Source organism: Bos grunniens, chromosome 3 (assembly GCF_055505025.1).
Source record: "Bos grunniens cultivar Pamir isolate PY7600 chromosome 3, Bosgru_T2T1.0, whole genome shotgun sequence".
In the NCBI taxonomy this organism is placed as follows: Eukaryota; Metazoa; Chordata; class Mammalia; order Artiodactyla; family Bovidae; genus Bos; species Bos grunniens.
In genome coordinates this window covers 78115155-78134943 of record NC_141167.1, presented here as the reverse complement: position 1 = coordinate 78134943, position 19789 = coordinate 78115155, and the positions used below count along the sequence as shown (strand labels likewise).

Genomic DNA, 19789 nt, shown 5'->3' with positions numbered 1-19789 from the left:
ACTTATCAGACAAATAAGACAGAGGTAGTGGGGATGGAGTGAACTGTATAGATACAAAAAATATTTGAGAAAGTATAAGGACTCAGTTTGGGGATGACTAGATGTAGCAGAAGAGGGTAGAGAAGATCAAAGATGAAAGATTTCAGTTTCTGCCTGGTCAGCTGGACAGTGAGGAGAGGGGAAAGAATAAAACATTAATTCGTTTTAGGCATATTGATTTCAGAAAAAACATGGACAGAATTCAGTTCAGTTCAGTACAGTCGCTCAGTCATGTCCGACTCTTTGCGACCCCATGAATCGCAGCACACCGGGCCTCCCTGTCCATCACCAACTCCCAGAGTTCACTCAGACTCACGTCCATCGAGTCAGTGATGCCATCCAGCCATCTCATCCTCTGTCATCCCCTTCTCCTCCTGCCCCCAATCCCTCCCAGCATCAGAGTCTTTTCCAATGAGTCAACTCTTCGCATGAGGTGGCCAAAGTACTGGAGTTTCAGCTTCAGCATCATTCCTTCCAAAAAATCCCAGGGCTGATCTCCTTCAGAATGGACTGGTTGGATCTCCTTGCAGTCCAAGGGACTCTCAAGAGTCTTCTCCAACACCACAGTTCAAAAGCATCAATTCTTCGGTGCTCAGCCTTCTTCACAGTCCAACTCTCACATCCATACATGACCACAGGAAAAACCATAGCCTTGACTAGACGGACCTTTGTTGGCAAAGTAATGTCTCTGCTTTTGAATATGCTATCTAGGTTGGTCATAACTTTCCTTCCAAGGAGTAAGCGTCTTTTAATTTCATGGCTGCAGTCACCATCTGCAGTGATTTTGGAGCCCCAAAAAATAAAGTCTGACACTGTTTCCACTGTTTCCCCATCTATTTCCCATGAAGTGATGGGACCAGATGCCATGATCTTCGTTTTCTGAATGTTGAGCTTTAAGACAACTTTTTCACTCTCCGCTTTGACTTTCATCAAGAGGCTTTTTGGGTCCTCTTCACTTTCTGCCATAAAGGTGGTGTCATCTGCATATCTGAGGTTACTGATATTTCTCCCAGCAATCTTGATTCCAGCTTGTGCTTCTTCCAGCCCAGCGTTTCTCATGATGTACTATGCATAGAAGTTAAATAAGCAGGGTGACAATATACAGCCTTGACGTACTCCTTTTCCTATTTGGAACCAGTCTGTTGTTCCATGTCCAGTTCTAACTGTTGCTTCCTGACCTGCATACAGATTTCTCAAGAGGCAGGTCAGGTGGTCTGGTATTCCCATCTCTTTCAGAATTTTCCACAATTTATTGTGATCCACAGAAGCGCGGGCAGCTGCGACCGGTGCACTAAGTACAGCAGAGAGGAGCTACCCCACGTCCTAGATCAGGGGCAGAAGCCGCGAGGACCCCATGCCCGAAGGGCGGCGGCCAAGAGGAGTTACCACACGTCAGAGGTCAGGGGCAGCGGCGAGACTGCCAGGCTGCGACCGCACAGGAACTACCGAGAAGAGCTACCGCGCGTCTGAGGCCAGGGGCGGCGGCCGGGAGGAGCTACCCCACGCCCGAGGCCGGAGCAGCAGCCTAGAGGACCAACCCCATGTCTAAGGAGCGGTGGCTGCGCAGGTGCAGGAGGGCCTAGAGGAGCTATCCCACGTTGAAGGTCAGGAAGGGCGGCAGTGAGGAGATACCCCTCGTCCAAGGTAAGGAGCAGCGGCTGCACTTTGCTGGAGCAGCCACAAAGAGATACCCCATGCCCAAGGTAAGAGAAACCCAAGTAAGACAGTAGGTGTTGCAAGAGGTCATCAGAGGGCAGACACACTGAAACCATACTCACAGAAAACTAGTCAATCTAATCACACTAGGACCACAGCCTTGTCTAACTCAATGAAAGGAAGCCATGACTGTGGGGCAACCCAAGACCGGCGGGTCATGGTGGAGAGATCTGACAGAATGTGGTCTACTGGAGAAGGGAATGGCAAACTACTTCAGTATTCTTGCCTTGAGAACCCCATGAACAGTATGAAAAGGCAAAATGATAGGATACTGAAAGAGGAACTCCCCAGGTCAGTAGGTGCCCAATATGCTACCGGAGATCAGTGGAGAAATAACTCCAGAAAGAATGAAGGGATGGAGCCAAAGCAAAAACAATACCCAGCTGTGGATGTGACTGGTGATAGAAGCAAGGTCCAATGCTATAAAGAGCAATATTGCATAGGAACCTGGAATGTCAGGTCCATGAATCAAGGCAAATTGGAAGTGGTCAAACAAGAGATGGCAAGAGTGAATGTCAACATTCTAGGAATCAGCGAACTCAAATGGACTGGAATGGGTGAATTTAACTCAAATGACCATTGTATCTACTACTGCGGGCAGGAATCCCTCAGAAGAAAAGGAGTAGCCATCATGGTCAACAAGAGTCTGTAATGCAGTACTTGGATGCAGTCTCAAAAACGACAGAATGATCTCTGTTCGTTTCCAAGGCAAACTATTCAATATCACAGTAATCCAAGTCTATGCCCCAACCAGTAACGCTGAAGAAGCTGAAGTTGAACGGTTCTGTGAAGACCTACAAGACCTTTTAGAACTAACCCCAAAAAAGATGTCCTTTTCATTATAGGGGACTGGAATGCAAAAGTAGGAATTCAAGAAATACCTGGAGTAACAGGCAAATTTGGCCTTGGAATATGGAATGAAGCAGGGCAAAGACTAATAGAGTTTTGCCAAGAAAATGCACTGGTCATAGCAAACACCCTCTTCCAACAACACAAGAGAAGACTCTACACACGGACATCACCAGATGGTCAACACCGAAATCAGACTGACTATATTCTTTGCAGCCAAAGATGGAGAAGCTCTATACAGTCAACAAAAACAAGACCGAGAGCTGACTGTGGCTCAGATCATGAACTCCTTATTGCCAAATTCAGACTTAAATTGAACAAAGTGGAGAAAACCACTAGACCATTCAGGTATGACCTAAATCAAATCCCTTACAATTATACAGTAGAAGTGAGAAATAGATTTAAGGGCCTAGATCTGATAGATAGATTGCCTGATTAACTATGGTATGAGGTTTGTGACACTGTACAGGAGACAGGGATCAAGACCATCCCCATGGAAAAGAAATGCAAAAAAGCAAAACGGTTGTCTGGGGAAGCCTTACAAAGGCTATGAAAAGAAGAGAAGCGAAAAGCAAAGGAGAAAAGGAAAGATATAAGCATCTGAATGCAGAGTTCCAAAGAATAGCAAGAAGAGATAAGAAAGCCTTCTTCAGTGATCAATGCAAAGAAATAGAGGAAAACAACAGAATGGGAAAGCCTAGAGATCTCTTCAAGAAAATTAGAGATACCAAGGGAACATTTCACGCAAAGATGGGCTCGATAAAGGACAGAAATGGTACAGACCTAACAGAAGCAGAAGATATTAAGAAGAGGTGGCAGGAATACACAGAAGAACTGTACCAAAAAGATCTTCACGACCCAGATAATCACGATGGTGTGATCACTGATCTAGAGCCAGACATCCTGGAATGTGAAGTCAAGTGGGCCTTAGAAAGCATCACTATGAACAAAGCTAGTGGAGGTGATGGAATTCCAGTTGAGCTATTTCAAATCCTGAAAGATGATGCTGTAAAAGTGCTGCGTTCAATATGCCAGCAAATTTGGAAAACTCAGCAGTGGTCACAGGACTGGAAAAGGTCAGTGTTCATTCCAATCCCAAAGAAAGGTAATGCCAAAGAATGCTCAAACTACCACACAATTGCACTCATCTCACACGCTAGTAAAGTAATACCCAAAATTCTCCAAGCCAGGCTTCAGCAATATGTGAACCGTGAACTTCCAGATGTTCAAGCTGGTTTTAGAAAAGGCAGAGGAACCAGAGATCAAATTACCAACATATGCTGGATCATGGGAAAAGCAAGAGAGTTCCAGAAAAACATCTATTTCTGCTTTATTGACTACGCCCAAGCCTTTGACTATATGGATCACAATAAACTGTGGACAGCATTGCTGCTACTGCTGCTGCTAAGCCGCTTCAGTCGTGTCCGACTCTGTGAGACCCCATGGACTGCAGCCTACCAGGCTCCCCAGTCCCTGGGATTCTCCAGGCAAGAACACTGGAGTGGGTTGCCCTTTCCTTCTCCAAGGCATGAAAGTGGAAAGTGAAAGTGAAGTCGCTCAGTCGTGTCCGACTCTTAGCGACCCCATGGACTGCAGCCTACCAGGCTCCTCCATCCATGGGATTTTCCAGGCAACAGTACTGGAGTGGGGTGCCATTGCCTTCTCCAGTGGACAGCATTAGCTGAATTTAAAGAAAACAAAGTAAGATGCGAGAAACAGCAAAAGATTAATATCTTAACTAGGTAAAGCATTCATGAAAACCAATACAAAAGCACTTAAGACACTATAAAATATATAAACAATTTATAAAACAGCTCATAAAATTCTATCACGGAAATAACCACTCAGAAAAAGTTTCACCATAAAGATGTTCATAGCAGCGTCACTTATAGGAGGAAATATATAAATCTAAATGTTCAACCTAATTATACATCCTATAATCAAATCATGGTATATAAATCATAGAATAATATGTAGCCAAAAACTGTTTATGGATAATCTATAATGACATGTAAACATGTTTATGACAATGTTAAATTAAAAAAAAATCAAAGCAGGATATAAAATTGTGTATGTAGAATAATTTCAACTATGAAAAACAAAATAAAAACCTCAACGTTAATAGTGTTTATATTAGGTAGTGATTTTAAGTGACATAAAATTATTTATTGTTCTGAGTTTTCTAAATCTTTTCTAATAGGCATGATTGTACTTTAAATAAGAGGAAAATGTTTTATTTATCTAAGAGAAAAACTACTGTGTAAAACTAGAATGGAAAAAGATAGGTAGTTGTATATGCTTGGCCCTCCTAAGCCATTCACTCATATGTCCCCAGAGGTGGGAGAAAAAAGTGTGTGTTGGTGTATGTGTAAGATGGTATGGAAAAAACTGGAGAAACTTCTTGATTAATCCAATATTTTAAAGCAGGGCAGGGGGAGAGACAGTTCCTTGCCCCAAGGGACTGGTAATTTTGAGAGCTGTTATTATATACATATATATCTATCCTGTTTTAAATAAATTCAAAAGTAATATAAGATCTTAATAAAATTGACAAATTTTTAAAATATTTTGCTAGTCTGGAATTACATAAAGTTCGAGGTAGGACTTTTGACATAAGGCTGGTAGGTTTAATGGCATGGCAATCCATAATCAAAATTCCAGGACAATTTGGAACGAATACAAAGGTCATGGCCTGAGGAGAAAGACCAGGGCAAGAGGGTTAACAGCCAGGTTAGAGGGAAAATATCTGACTATCTTTATAGCATCAAGAGTACAAGGTTCAGTATAATGAGATCATATCAACAGATATTTGAGGATTCTTGACGGAATTAAAGAGGTACAATGTGAAAAATTCTGGATAAACTAACACATACCCAACCCCAAATGCTAAGATATTCCACCTAAAAACATAATTATTACTGTATCAAAAGTCCATTCAGCTGAGTAACTTCTTTCTTATGGAGGCATGAGACATGGTTCCATGGTAGTCACCTCTAACTTCAACTCAGAAGTCAGGGGACAAACCCCTTTAACCCTGAATCCACTCTCCAATCTAATTCCCATTTCTCAAAGCATACTTTCATATTTCATTTCATCACGTAAGCTTTTGGCTAAGCCTTTTAAAAATCTACTTATTCTTCTATCCTTTAACACTTGATAACTTTTACAGTTGCATTTTGCTTTGTAAAGTATCTGTTTCATTTTATCTAACCTAAACTTTACCTTTCTCGTGCTCAGCTCTCTGAGGCAGGCCCTACGCTTTATTCTTCTACAATCTAGAGCATGCAATACATGTACAGCACAAAAGTGCTTAGTAAGTGTGTGCAGAAATGAATTACTCTGTAAGTCTCCTCTTCCTATTACTTTAGGTATTCAGTATAAGGTTACTGTATTTAAACACTGTTAAAAGGGCAATACATCCATTAATGAAATTTGCAACTTCTCCCCATCCTCTATCCTCTGATGGGGCTTCCAAGTGGCGTAGAGGTAAAGAATCCGCTTGTCAATGCAGGAGATGCCTGAGACGTGGGTTGGATCCCTGGAATAGGAAGATCCCCTGAAGGAGGGCATGGCAACCCACTCCAGTATTCTTGCCTGGAGAATCCCATGAACAAAGGAGCCTGGCGGGCTACAGCCCATGGGGTCACAAAGTCGGACACAACTGAGTGACTGAGCACACGCACACACACATCCTCTGATATCCCACTGTTCAATACTGTATCATCTCTCACATGGGTTTACTGTGCATACACATGAGATTAAAATAATAAAAATCACTGAAGACTTATAATGATTTACATTCATAGTCTTATTTACCCCTCCTATCCTTTCAAGTTACATATTACTGTCTCCACTTTAGAGTCCAATATAGCAAGTAAGAGATGGAGCGGTCAATCCAGGCAACTGCAGAGCTCAAGTCTGGAGCTATACTAGTTTCGGTGGTTATGGACGCATGTATTATCATCACAAACTGTTATTCATCTAGGAGTAGGGATCCAATTTTAACCATTTTAGTATCTCTCTGCATAGCCCAATGCCTAAGATGGAAAGGGTATTTCATGCTCATGGATTAGATAACCCTTATCAAGAGAGTCATTAAGCTATCACATGACTTAAGTAAGTCACTTTACCTCTCTTACCAATTAGGGGGTAAACTATTAATTTCCTACCTAAATCCTCATCTAATTCTCAAATTCCAAGTCCATAATTGCCCAATAAATACGAGTTTATGAATCCAGCAGTTGTTATGGAGAATATTGACTGTAATAACTTATGTTACAGTCCTATCAATGAATCAGGGATTTATACAGGTTTTTGGCCAGGAGAAAGAACTAAGTCCACTAGTAACTGGGCATTATAATCCTACTTGTTAAATGGATATTACCACGTGAGAAAAGCATAAGAATAAGCAAAACTGAGGCTCTTTTTTCAAAATGGTCTATTTAAAAAAAAAATCAATTGATATATTTTAAGCTTAAAAACCAAACAAAAAGCTAATCTAGACAGAAGATACATGGCAACTAAACGTAATAATTCTACATCCAAAAAAAGACTATAAAGTAGTTATTAGGACTATTGGGGAAAGGTGACTATGGACTATATACTACCCAAGAGTATTTTATCAATGTTAAATTTCTGAACGTGGTGATTATATTGTAGTTATGTGGTTCAACTCAGTTCAGTTCAGTCACTCAGTTGTGTCCGACTCTTTGTGACCCCATGGACTATAGCACGCCAGGCCTCCTTGTCCATCACCAACTCCTGGAGTTTACTCAACTCATGTCCATTGAGTCAGTGATGCCATCCAGCCATCTCATCCTGTCATCCCCTTCTCCTCCCACCTTCAATCTTCCCCATCATCAGGCTCTTTTCAAATGAGACAGTTCTTCACATCAGGTGGGCAAAGTATTGGGGTTTCAGCTTCAGCATAAGTCCTTCCAGTGAATACTCAGGATTGGTTTCCTTTAGGATGGACTGGTTGGATCTCCTTGCAGTCCATGGGACTCTCAAGAGTCTTCTCCAACACCACAGTTCAGAGGCATCAATTCTTCGGCACTCAGATTTCTTTAAGTCCAACTCTCACATCCATTCATGACTACTGGAAAAATATCCTTATTCTCAGGTGATCCTTTTAGGGATAAAGTATCATGATGTCTACCACTAATTCAAATGGTTCAGAAAAAAAAGAAAAAAGAAAAAACACGCACAGAGAAAGGAAAAACAAATGCGGCAAAATGTGAACAACTGTTGAATCATGAATCTCTGGGATAGCCAAATAAATATTCATTATGTTATTTTTGCAACTCTTCTGTAGTTTTGAAAATTCTCAAAAGTTGGAAAAAAATGACAAAAAACAAAATAAAGTATGAAGAAGAATAATTTTGAACTTAAAATTTAATACTGAGAAGCTACTAATCAAGAATGAGGAAGATGGGAATTCCCTGGAGGACCAGTAGTTACAACACCGTGTTTCCACTGCAGAGGGCATGGGTTCGATCCCTGGTTGGGGAACTAAGATCCTGCATGCCTCGCAGTGTGGCCACAACAACAAACAAAAACAAACAATAATAAGGATAAAACAAATCTTCAGAAAGAAATCCTGCATTTTCTCTGAGCAAAACATAACTAACTTGACAACAAAACGAAACATAACTAAAATAATGTAAAAATCTTGTGTGTACACATACACACAAAAATGCTTAATCACAGACATCTAAGACCTGGAACTTTTCATGGACGAATACTAAAAAAAACAATTCCTAAAGAGAATACTGTAACTGTAATCCTATGCTCTCATAGGATCCTGGCACATTTGGAATAACCGGAGGAAATAAGACTTTACTGCTAGTATCTGGTATCATGTTGTGTGTGTTTTCTTATTTTCTGTGACTTTAATCAGGCAAGGTAAGTTTCATTACATCTGTCACAAAAAGAAAACTGATCCTTAATTTCCTCAAGGTATAAATCATTGTAAACATGTAAAGACACTATTATACTAATTAAGGGACTTCTCAGGTGGTGCTAATGGTAAAGAACCCTTCTGCCAATGCAGGAGACAGAAAAGATGTGGGTTTGATGGATCCCTGGGTCAGGAAGGTCCCCTGAAGGAGGCCTGGCAACCCACTCCAGTTTTCTTGCCTGGAGAATCCCATGGACAGAGAAGCCTGGCAGGCTACAGTTTATAGGGTTGCAAGGAGTGGGACATGACTGAAGTGACTTGGCAAGCATGCATACTAATTAACTCACTTTGGCTTAATTTGCAGTGAGACTTTAAAATTACTTACTGACATGTTATGATCAATTTTAAAGAGCTATTCAATATTTGTATATTATCAGAGAAGTGAAGAGGTATGGGTTAGACTGCTCCTAAATAGAATGAAATACACTTATAAATATTCGACAAGAATATAGTGAGATCAAGTTTTACTCTTAAAAAAATTTAAAAAGATCTAAAGCTTAAGATTGTTATTGCTACATATGCTTTTTATTTCTTTGGCCACACCACATGGCACACGGAACTTAGTTCTCCAATTAGGGATCCAATCCACAGCCTTTGTACTGGCACGGAATCTTAACAACTGGACCACCAGAGGAAGTCCCATGATTGTACTGTTTTGAGATAAATTTTGAAAAGATAAGTAACATGACAATCCATTGCAGCACTCTCTATTCTTAAGAGGAAAATATGTGGCTGGCTGCTAAATCAAGATAAATAATCATTACATTAAATGCTTATCCTCATGAACACGGAATGGGTTACACAGTTGAAATAACTACAAAGTTCACTAAAAAGGTAAAATAAAATTAAAAACAAACAAAACAAAACACAAAACCATTAACACAAAACTCAAACTGTCACCAATGTCTAGGACAGAGCTCAAGAATGGTCCTAGTGTGAACTCTGATTACTCAATTTATATAGCTAAGTGATGAAATATTGACCACCTCTTGCTAAAGACTCCCTAAGAAGTATTTCCTGTGGTAGAATTCATAACTGTATTTATACACTATTGAGAAAATAGAGCCATTATTAAGAACAAGCTACTGTGATCTGGCACTGAAAGAGATGAACCCATTTTAGGGATCCTGATATATGTACCCTGGCTGAAATGGTCAACTGTTACTTTAACTGACACTTCCAATTCAAAATAATGCTAAAAGACAACTTGAGCTTTTAAATAATTGAAAATTTAAATCATATATACTTGTCAGAATGATTTTGGAGAAAAACTATTCTTTTTCCTAAACTTCAACACTTCAACTATAAGTGAATTTCCACAGATGATAATGGGAAGCAGGTTTTCAAACTATAGTAAGACAAACTGGAAATACAAATGGAGAAAACTGCTTACTCATTTACTACCCTAAAGCAAGTGTTGACTCACAGAGGTAGACAGGTAAATCATCCATGGTTCTGCCTGCCACAAGCTTGCCATGGACATGTGTACAACTTGAAGATTCTAGGCAAAGGCTAGTGATATCAAAGAACAACTGCTTTTTGAAAGGCACCATGGCCCCCTTCCTGGCTTACCTTCACTCTAGAAACCAGTGGCTGCTCTCTGGGGGTTCAGAGAGCTATTCTGCAACTCCTTCAGTCACCCTAGCAGGTAAAGAGTGCAAAGGATCAGAGCTTAGGGCCAGACTTCTGAAATGGTTTTTGACTCCTATTTATTGTGATTAAAATCAGAGAAATCAGGAATAAAAATCTGGTACTCTGCATCTCTGGGCATATTTGAAATGTCAATTCTACTTTTGTCAGGTATTTCTAATAAATCAATTCACATGTGCTTTACTTTCTATCTGATCTTTAAAGTCATTTTACCAATTCACTTGTGAAAAAAATCCACATATTTTCACTTTATCAGAGATGTAGTCTCTGTATTCACAAAACAATAAAAATCAGAATAAAAAACAAGCAAACTTCAAAAATCATAAGGAAAATTTCTATCTTTGCTAATACAAATAACTCACGTAAATAACTCTTAGGCTCTACCAAGAATACTTATAAACAAACTGGAGGCTCTGTGGTAAAGAATCCGCCTGCCAATGTAGGAGACACGGTTCCATCCCTGGGGAATCCCACGGACAAAGGAGCCTGGGGGTGGGGTGGGGTGATGTACAGTCCACGGGGTTGCAAAGAGTCTGACACAACTTAGTGACTAACAACAAAACATAGTAATGATTTAACAACAAAACTGGAAGCATTCTAAAATGTCAGAATGCAGTTTTAATTTAACTCTCCTCAGTGGTCTGCAATGAATAAGAGATGTAGCAAAATGTTACATACATTAAAACATAACTAAACCCAGTAATCCTATGTGTGCCTGCTCAATCGCTTCAGTAGTGTCCGACTCTTTCGACCTCATGGAGCCCACCAGGCTCCTCTTGTCCATGGCATAGTCCAGCAAGAATACTGGAGTGGGTTGCCATGCCCTCCTCCAAGGGATCTTCCCAACCCAGGAAGCGAACCCATGTCTCCTGCATCTCCTGCATAGTAGGCAGATTCCTCGCCCACTGAACCACCTGGGAAGCCCAATTCTACGTGTAAATGCTTCCAAAAGCAAATTCACCAATAACATCACAGTTACTTTCATCAGTAAAATGGTATTCACTAGATACCCGACAGTTAAAGTCGCTCAGTCGTAGCTGACTCTTTGCGACCCCATGGACTGTAGCTCCCCCAGGTTCCTCTGTTCATGGTGAGTCTCCAGGTAAAGATACTGGAGGGGGTTGCCAAGCCCTCATCCAGGGGATCTTCCCAATCCAGGATCAAACCCATGTCTCCTACATTGCTGGAGGATTCTTTACCAATTGAGCCACCAGAGAAGCCCAGTAAATATTTATTTAATTTAACCTGTGAAACTATTCTTTAGTTACTTACGTTGTTTTCATACAAAACAACTGTTCTTAAACTTTCAGGAAGTATGAAACCTTTATGGAATTTCCCTAGAGAGATGTACAAAGAAAATTTTACAAATAACTTCAGGGTAAACAAACCCAGGTTAAGAACTCCTGATACAGAATCACACACTCATATGATGTACCTTAATTGCATACTACTCAAATAGACAACATATTAGTCTTACCTAGGCTTCAGAGCCAACTGAAATACAATTTCAAGAAAAGAAAAACATTTAGTAACTTATGATTAACCTGGCTTGTTTAGAAAGGTTCACTTCTTCAACTGTTAAAAACTACAACAAACATGTGCTAAGTTTTTGATAAATCATTAACAACTCATTACTAATTTTGCTTTACGAACATTACAACTGGCTGATCAAGCTTAAAAAGATGCCATTTGCAGGGGACAAAGCAAAATAATCTTAACATTGTTGAACACTAGGAAGAAAATGGAAGGGGATCAGGTCAGTACCATTGGCCAGGGATGTGAAACACTGTTCAGAGATTGTCATGTATGACCATACAGCCTCAGACACCAAGGTGTTCATAACAGTAATCTGATCAATTTTAAGTAGAGAAGAAAAACAAATGTGATTTAAAAACAATTTTTATGACTATAATAATTATATGCATTTTCACTTATGGCTAGAGTAGGTTAAAACACAAACAGTGTAAAAAAATTACCCTGGCACGTCCAGAAACAGAAATATCCCCTAATTATATATAGGAATGAATAAAATTACACTAAAAAATGATCTTTATAATGTGCTACTCATTTTTAAAAATCACTCTAAATGTGTTTTTATCACTTTAAATTCACACAGTAGGCCCTGTGGCATTAAACGATGCATAAACGAAGTCCCTATTCTAAAGAGGTGTCCAGTGCTCTGAGAATGGAAAGTGCAGCATAAGGGCACAAAAATGACAAATGATGACACCCCCATGCACACATCCCTCAAAAGAAACATTCATTTATTCTCTATGCCCTCTTAAAAACCTACTGCTGGGGTAAAAATTGTGTTTTGTGTCCAAAAGGAAACTATAAATTCACAACTTTAATAAATACCAAGATTAAAAACAAAAACAAAAACCTGTTCCAAAAACCTGTTCTAAATCTCACAAGATTTAATTGCTATAAAGTGAGTTAAAAAAAAACTTGAGAGGTAACAAAATAGAACTTAACAAGGAAAAAGGAGGTATGCTTCCTGAACACAGCTTCTCTTTTAGAAACAATATTAATCTTAAATATTAATTGCTTTTACAAAATACAATTCTTTGCTGCTTCTATTTTGTTGATTGTATGAAGAAATTAAAATATTAAGTCCTTATGACTGGTAAAGGCACCAGTGTTTTTTCAAGCCATTTCTCTCCCATCAATGAAGTTCTAACCAAGTTTGACAATTCATAACTGATGTAATCAAATGTTTTTAATGTTTAATTAAAACATGAGATCTGAGGACTTGAATTTCAAAGGTTCTTTTTTCACCAAATGTCAAAGCTACGACATCTATAGATTTGACAGTTACTAAAAGTATACAGACTTCCCTCGTGGCTCAGCGGTGAAGTGTCTGCCTACAATGCGGGAGACCAGGGCTCGATCCCATGAGTCGGGAAGATCCCCTGGAGTGGCAACCCACTCCAGTACTCTTGCCTGGAAAATCCCATGGACGGAGGAGCCTGGTAGGCTACAGCCCATAGGGGTCACAAAGAGTTGGAGACTACTGAGCAACTTCACTTTCACCTTCAAAGGTATATAATGTAATTGCTACATATGTCCCAGGCTTTCTAAATTTTAGCATACTGACTGGGCCATATTCTGAAATGTCCAAACCAAGTTGTCAATGATTTCAAATTAATTTAGCAAATCCTCAATGGTGGCCTAATTACACATTTAGCACTGTGCTAGCAATGGAGGGCTCCAAACAAACATGGAATAAAAGGAACCATTCCTGCACATTTCTCGAAAAAGTGAAATGACTTTCACTTTTCTATTCTAGTTCAGAACTTGATATTAAAGAATGCAGCAAAGACCAGAGAGGAGCAACGAGGAATTTTCAGCATTAAAAAAAAAAAAAGTGAGTTATTTTCAATTAAAAGGCCTATCTCCCCTGCCGGTTAACAGCAGCATAATGCCTAAAGTTGATTTTGATGACACTATTTCTAAAAAGCAAAAAAAAAATTTTTCTCGTCCTCAATCTGTCTTCCTTTTTAAGGTCTTCTAACGCTCAGGCCATGATCAACTCTATCGAGTATTCTTGTTTTAAAATACACCAGGTGATTTTAAAACAAGAGGGTGGTAACTCTTCTTTTAAAACTACACACTTAAGTCTAGGCCCCGGGTGTCCTCCGGCACAGTCCCGACAGAGGACGGCGAGGAGCAGAGCCCACCTTCGGACAGTGTTTACCGCACCGGACGCAGCCGAGAGCAGAAGCACTGATCCCGAACGGCGTGGAGAAAGGGGGCGAGCGCATTACGGGGCCCCAGTGGGGTCGCAGCGCCAGATGCCACCCCGGGAGCAGCATACGGGAGGGCAGGGTCGCTGCCGGCCGCTTCCAGAGAGCGGCCACCGCCTCGCGGGGCCTGGACGGCGCTGACGAGGCTGCGAAGGCGAGGGGCGCGGCGGGCGGCGGAGCCCGGCGTCGATTCCTGCCCGCGGCGGCGGCGCGCGTAGGCTCGAGGCCGCAGGGCCTCCAGCGGCGGCCGGAGGGCAGGGCGGCAGGTGCGGGAGAGGCGGGAGCCTTCTCCATCCGGGAGGATGTGCCCCGGAGGTCGCAGGCCGGGGCGAGAGAGGAAAGACCCGGGAGCCCGAGATACTGGCCCCCCGGGAGCGGTGGGGCAGTCAGGGGCGACTGTAGACGGCCGCGTCGGGAGCAGAAAAGAGATCCGGCCCGACACTCCCCGGCTCGGTACCCAGCTCACCGTGCCTCCGTCCTTAATGATGATCTTTTTGGCCAGCATAATACTGCGGTTCGCGGCCCTTTTCTTCTTCTTCCCCTGGGTCATTTTACCATCCTCGATTCCTGGTGCTGCTGCAGCCACTCCCGGGGCGGCCGGCCCCAGCGGCGAGTGCCGTCCCGCTACTACTGCCGGGCCGAGCCGCTCGGGGCACCCGCCGCCATCTTGAGGGCCCGGCCTGCCTCCGGCGGCGCGTCACATCGTGCGATCGGCCGACGAGTGCGCCCCGCCCCGCCCACGTGACGCGCCCCGCCTGCTCGGCCGCCGGGCGGTCGGTGCCGGGAGGGAGGCCGGGAGGGAAGCGGGCGGCGCGCGGAAGGGGCCACCTGCGGGCGGGCTGCCTGTGTAGGGAGCCCTCTGCCCTTCACTCGTTCAGGCCTCACCGCAACCCGGGGCGCTGGGGGCCGTGATAGAGCCCTTAACCGAGGAAGAATTTTAAGTTTCTGAATGTTAGATACTCGAGGAAATACTGCTGATATACAGTTATACTGGAATTTCAACCAGGCGTCCTCAGCTATCAGGGCTGACTCCCGCTGTGTTCTGACAAACACTGGAACCGAAGGAGACGTTGAAATCGTTTTCCATAAATTGTGGGTAACTGAAAGAGTGGAGATAAAATGAGTTTTCATTTGGGTGGCACGGGCGGCGGCTGAGGGATACCGGGAGCTCTACTGAAGCAAGCCTATTTCCAGCAGCACCCTGGCCCCAGATGGGACCTTTTCTTTATTCCCTGCCAGTAAAAACTGATAGAACCTAGGGAGGAGAAGGGGACGACAGAGGATGAGATGGTTGGATGGCATCACCGACTCAGTGGACATGAGTTTGAGTAAACTCCGGGAGTTGGTGAACAGGGAAGCCTGGCGTGCTGCAGTCCGTGGGGTCGCAGAGTCAGACACGACTGAACTGAATTGAAGGCACCCTTTGTAGCCCACTACTTGTTTTACCCGGTTGTTTAAAAATCAATTTGACAGAAATTGCGAAAAAGGATAGCTATCACAAGTGGACTATGGACTTCAGATTAAAGTATCACGATGTTAAATTTGACTGTGGTGACTGTACTGTTATATAAAAGAATATTATTTTCCTTAAATATACACTGAAGTCTTAACGAGTGAAGGAATGTGATGCATGCTATGCTGCGTGTGTGCGTGCTAAGTCACTTTAGTCGTCTGGTTCTTTGAGACCAGTATGGACTGTAGTCCCACAGGCTCCTCTGTCCATGAGATTCTCCAGGCAAGAATGAGGTGGGCTGTCATGCCTCCAGGGAATCTTCGGATCCACTGATCGATCCTGGGTCTCATGTCTTCTGCACTGGCAGGTGGGTTCTTTACCACTAGTGCCACCTGGGAAGCCCGGTGATGCATGCTGCTGCTGCTGCCAAGTCACTTCAGTCGTGTCCGATTCTGTGCAACCCCATAGACGGCAGCCCAACAAGCTCCCTCGTCCCTGGGATTCTCCAGGTAAGAACACTGGAGTGGGTTGCCATTTCCTTCTCCAATGCATGAAAGTGAAAAGTGAAAGCGAAGTCGCTCAGTCGTGTCCGACTTTTAGCGACCCCATGGACTGCAGCCTACCAGGCTCCTCCGCCCATGGGATTTTCCAGGCAAGAGTACTGGAGTGGGATGCATGCTACCTACTCTTAAATAGTTAGGAACTAACATGTGTGCACATATAAGGAGGTCTATACCAGCAAATTTGGAAAACTCAGCAGTGGCCACAGGACTGGAAAAAGTCAGTTTTCATTCCAAACCCAAAGAAAGGCAATGCCAAAGAATGCTCAAACTACCACACAATTGCACTCATCTCACATGATAGTAAAGTAATGCTCAAAATTCTCCAAGCCAGGCTTCAGCAATACGTGAACCATGAACTTCCAGATGTTCAAGCAGGTTTTAGAAAAGGCAGAGGAACCAGAGATCAAATTGCCAACATCTGCTGGATCATGGAAAAAGCAAGAGAGTTCCAGAAAAACATCTATTTCTGCTTTATTGACTATGCCAAAGCCTTTGGCTGTGTGGATCACAATAAACTGTGGAAAATTCTGAAAGAGATGGGAATACCAGACCACCTGACCTGCCTCTTGAGAAACCTATATGCAGGTGAGGAAGCAACAGTTAGAACTGGACATGGAACAACAGACTGGTTCCAAATAGGGAAAGGAGTACGTCAAGGCTGTATATTGTCACCCTGCTCATTTAACTTATATGCAGAGTACATTATGAGAAACGCTGGGCTAGAGGAAGCACAAGCTGGAATCAAGACTTCTGGGAGAAACATCAATAACCTCAGATATGCAGATGACACCACCCTTATGGCAGAAAGTGAAGAACTAAAAAGCCTCTTGATGAAAGTCAAAGAGAGTGAAAGAGTTGGCGTAAAGCTCAACGTTCAGAAAACGAAGATCATGGCATCTGGTCCCATCACTTCATGGGAAATAGATGGGGAAACAGTGGAAACAGTGTCAGACTTTATTTTGGGGGGCTCCAAAATCACTGCAGATGGTGACTGCAGCCATGAAATTAAAAGATGCTTACTCCTTGAAGAAAAGTTACGACCAACCTAGATAGCATATTGAAAAGCAGAGACATTACTTTGCCAACAAAGGTCCGTCTAGTCAAGGCTATGGTTTTTCCAGTGGTCATGTATGGATGTGAGAGTTGGACTGTGAAGAAGGCTGAGCACCAAAGAATTGATGCTTTTGAACTGTGGTGTTGGAGAAGACTCTTGAGAGTCCCTTGGACTACAAGGAGATCCAACCAGTCCATTCTGAAGGAGATTATCCCTGGGATTTCTTTGGAAGGAATGATGCTGAAGCTGAAACTCCAGTACTTTGGCCACCTCATGCGAAGAGTTGACTCATTGGAAAAGACTCTGATGCTGGGAGGGATTGGGGGCAGGAGGAGAAGGGGATGACAGAGGATGAGATGGCTGGATGGCATCACTGACTCGATGGACGTGAGTCTGAGTGAACTCTGGGAGTTGGTCATGGACAGGGAGGCCTGGCCTGCTGCCATTCATGGGGTCACAAAGAGTTGGACATGACTGAGGGACTGAACTGAACTGAACTGACTGATTCATAGGAGTTTCTTTTACCATTGACTGGCTTATCTCCTTGCAGTCCAAGGGAATCTTGAGAGTCTTCTCCAACACCACAGTTCCAAAAGCATCAGTTTTTCTGTGCTCAACTTTATGGTCCAATTCTCACATCCATACATTTGACTACTGGAAAAACCATAGCTTTGACTAGATGAACCTTTGTTGGCAAAGTAATACTTAGGTCATAAAAGGCTCTGCATCTTCCTGCTGCTGCTGCTGCTGCGTCGCTTCAGTTGTGTCCAACTCTGTGCAACCCCATGGACGGCAGCCCACCAGGCTCCCCCGTCCCTGGGATTCTCCAGGCAAGAACACTGGAGTGGGTTGCCATTTCCTTCTCCAATGCATGAAAGTGAAAAGTGAAAGTGAAGTCACTCAGCTGTGTCCAACTCTTAGCGACCCCATGGACTGCAGCCTACCAGACTCCTCCATCCATGGGATTTTCCAGGCAAGAGTACTGGAGTGGGGTGCCATTGCCTTCTCCAATCTTCCTGCTAGCTCTTTTTCATTCACTCAGAACACAAGTTTAGTGGAAACCAGCTGCCATGTCATGAAGACACTTAAGCAGCCTGTAGGGACATCTGGTATCCAGGAACTGAGGCCCCCTATCAACAGATACGTGACTGAGTCATCTTGGAGCCATTCCTCCAGTCCTGATCAAGGCTTTGACTGACAGCAGCCCCTGCCAGTCAGTCCTAAAGGAAATCAACCCTTAATATCCATTAAAAGGAATGATGCTGAAGCTGAAGCTGCAGCTGCAATACCTTAGCCACCTGATGTGAAGAGCCGACTCACTGGAAAAGACCCTGATGCTGGGAAAGGTTGAGGACAGGAGAACGTGGTGGCAGAAGATGAGATGGCTGGATGGCATCACTGACTCAATGGACATGAGTCTGAGCAAACTCCAGGAGACTGTGAAGGACAGGGAAGCCTGGCATGCTGCAGTCCATGGGGTCACAAAGAGTCAGACAGGACTGAGTGACAGAACAATAAGAACCCCTGCCAGCATCCTGACTGACTTCAGGAAACCCTGAGCTAGGACCACCCAGCTTAGCCACTCCCAGTTTCCTGACTCTCAGAAACTGTAAGATAAAAAAGTACTTGTTTTAAGCCACTAAACCTTGGGGTGATTTGGTCCACTGCTATAGATAACTAATACACAGGGTAAAGGGAATGTGCGTTGTTGGTACTATTATTGCAACTTTTCTGTAAGCTTAAATTTGATTGAATTTTCCTTTCTATTTTAATAACTGACTAGAAATAGAAAGCAAATCAATTTCCATGGAAGGAAGAAGAAAGGCATTTTAGCTTGATTATTCAAGTTATGTGTTACTACAATAAGTAAACTCAACATTTGTTTTAAAATGTTCTCTTGTGGAAATTGACATGAAACTTTAGAGAAAGTAAGATGAGAAAGATTTCATAATTTAAATACCTAGAAGCTTGTTTTGGATGAATGAAGAAGCCTGGTAAGACCATGATTTGTGTGGTTACTCTTTATTAAAATCATCCTTCATCCAGCTGTACCAGTTTTATCATCCTAAGAACTGATTCAGTCATTCAAAAAATATTTGAGTACCTCTGTTTGTCACTCTTTTACTAGACACTGGAGATACATTGATGAATGACATGGTATTTATCTGCATAGAGCTTAATTATACTGGGGGACAGGCTATAAAACAAACACAAAAGGAAGATAATTTCAAATTGTAGTAAGTGCTGTTGTTAAAAAAAAAAAAGGTAATAAAATTTCACACACACTGAATGTCCAGAATGTCCCAGGCATTGTGCTAGAGGAGCTGCAATAGTCAACATGAGAGATGAGTCTTGTTCTACCAGACTTATTGTGAATATATAATTCTTGGGTCATGGTGATTTGGGTCATGAAGATTCAGACTTTACATTGAGAGGCTGACATGTCAGTTAGGGTTCTCTGGTGATAGTCAACAGTAACTAGCATTAGCTAACATATGCAAAAAGGAACGATTTGAAAGGATATTAAAGTTCCCAAAATTAATTGGAAAGTCAAGAATCAGACTTGAAAACAGGCAAAAACCTATGTTTGAAAGTTCCTTAGAACCTTTCATGAGAGAAATCCCTGGTAAAGAACAGCAACTGGCTGCAGCTAAATATTCCTAAAGAAACAAGACTGTGTTACAGAATCCAACCCCCTAAAGTGAAAGTGAAGTCAAAAAAGTGAAGTTAAGTGAAAGTGAAGTCACTCAGACTCTTTGC

At 42.5% G+C, this 19789-nt stretch overlaps 1 protein-coding gene across 6 annotated transcripts in view; it reads right to left on the bottom strand.

Annotated features, from left to right (window-relative positions):
- Positions 1-14645, bottom strand: part of SLC71A1 (solute carrier family 71 member 1) — a 53419-nt gene extending 38774 nt beyond the window's left edge. For 3 of the 6 annotated variants that reach the window (XM_086391413.1, XM_086391408.1, XM_086391409.1), the window contains exon 1: positions 14426-14645. Coding sequence is in view for 2 of the 6 variants with exons in the window: in XM_086391408.1 (XP_086247534.1) it covers positions 14426-14509 (84 nt within the window). In the remaining 4 variants the exon portion in view is untranslated. Of the gene's footprint in view, positions 1-10135; positions 10205-11485; positions 11551-14425 lie in introns of all 6 variants that reach the window. The other 3 variants (XM_086391414.1, XM_086391410.1, XM_086391412.1) reach the window with 2 other exon arrangements.
- Positions 14646-19789: the final 5144 nt, after the last annotated feature.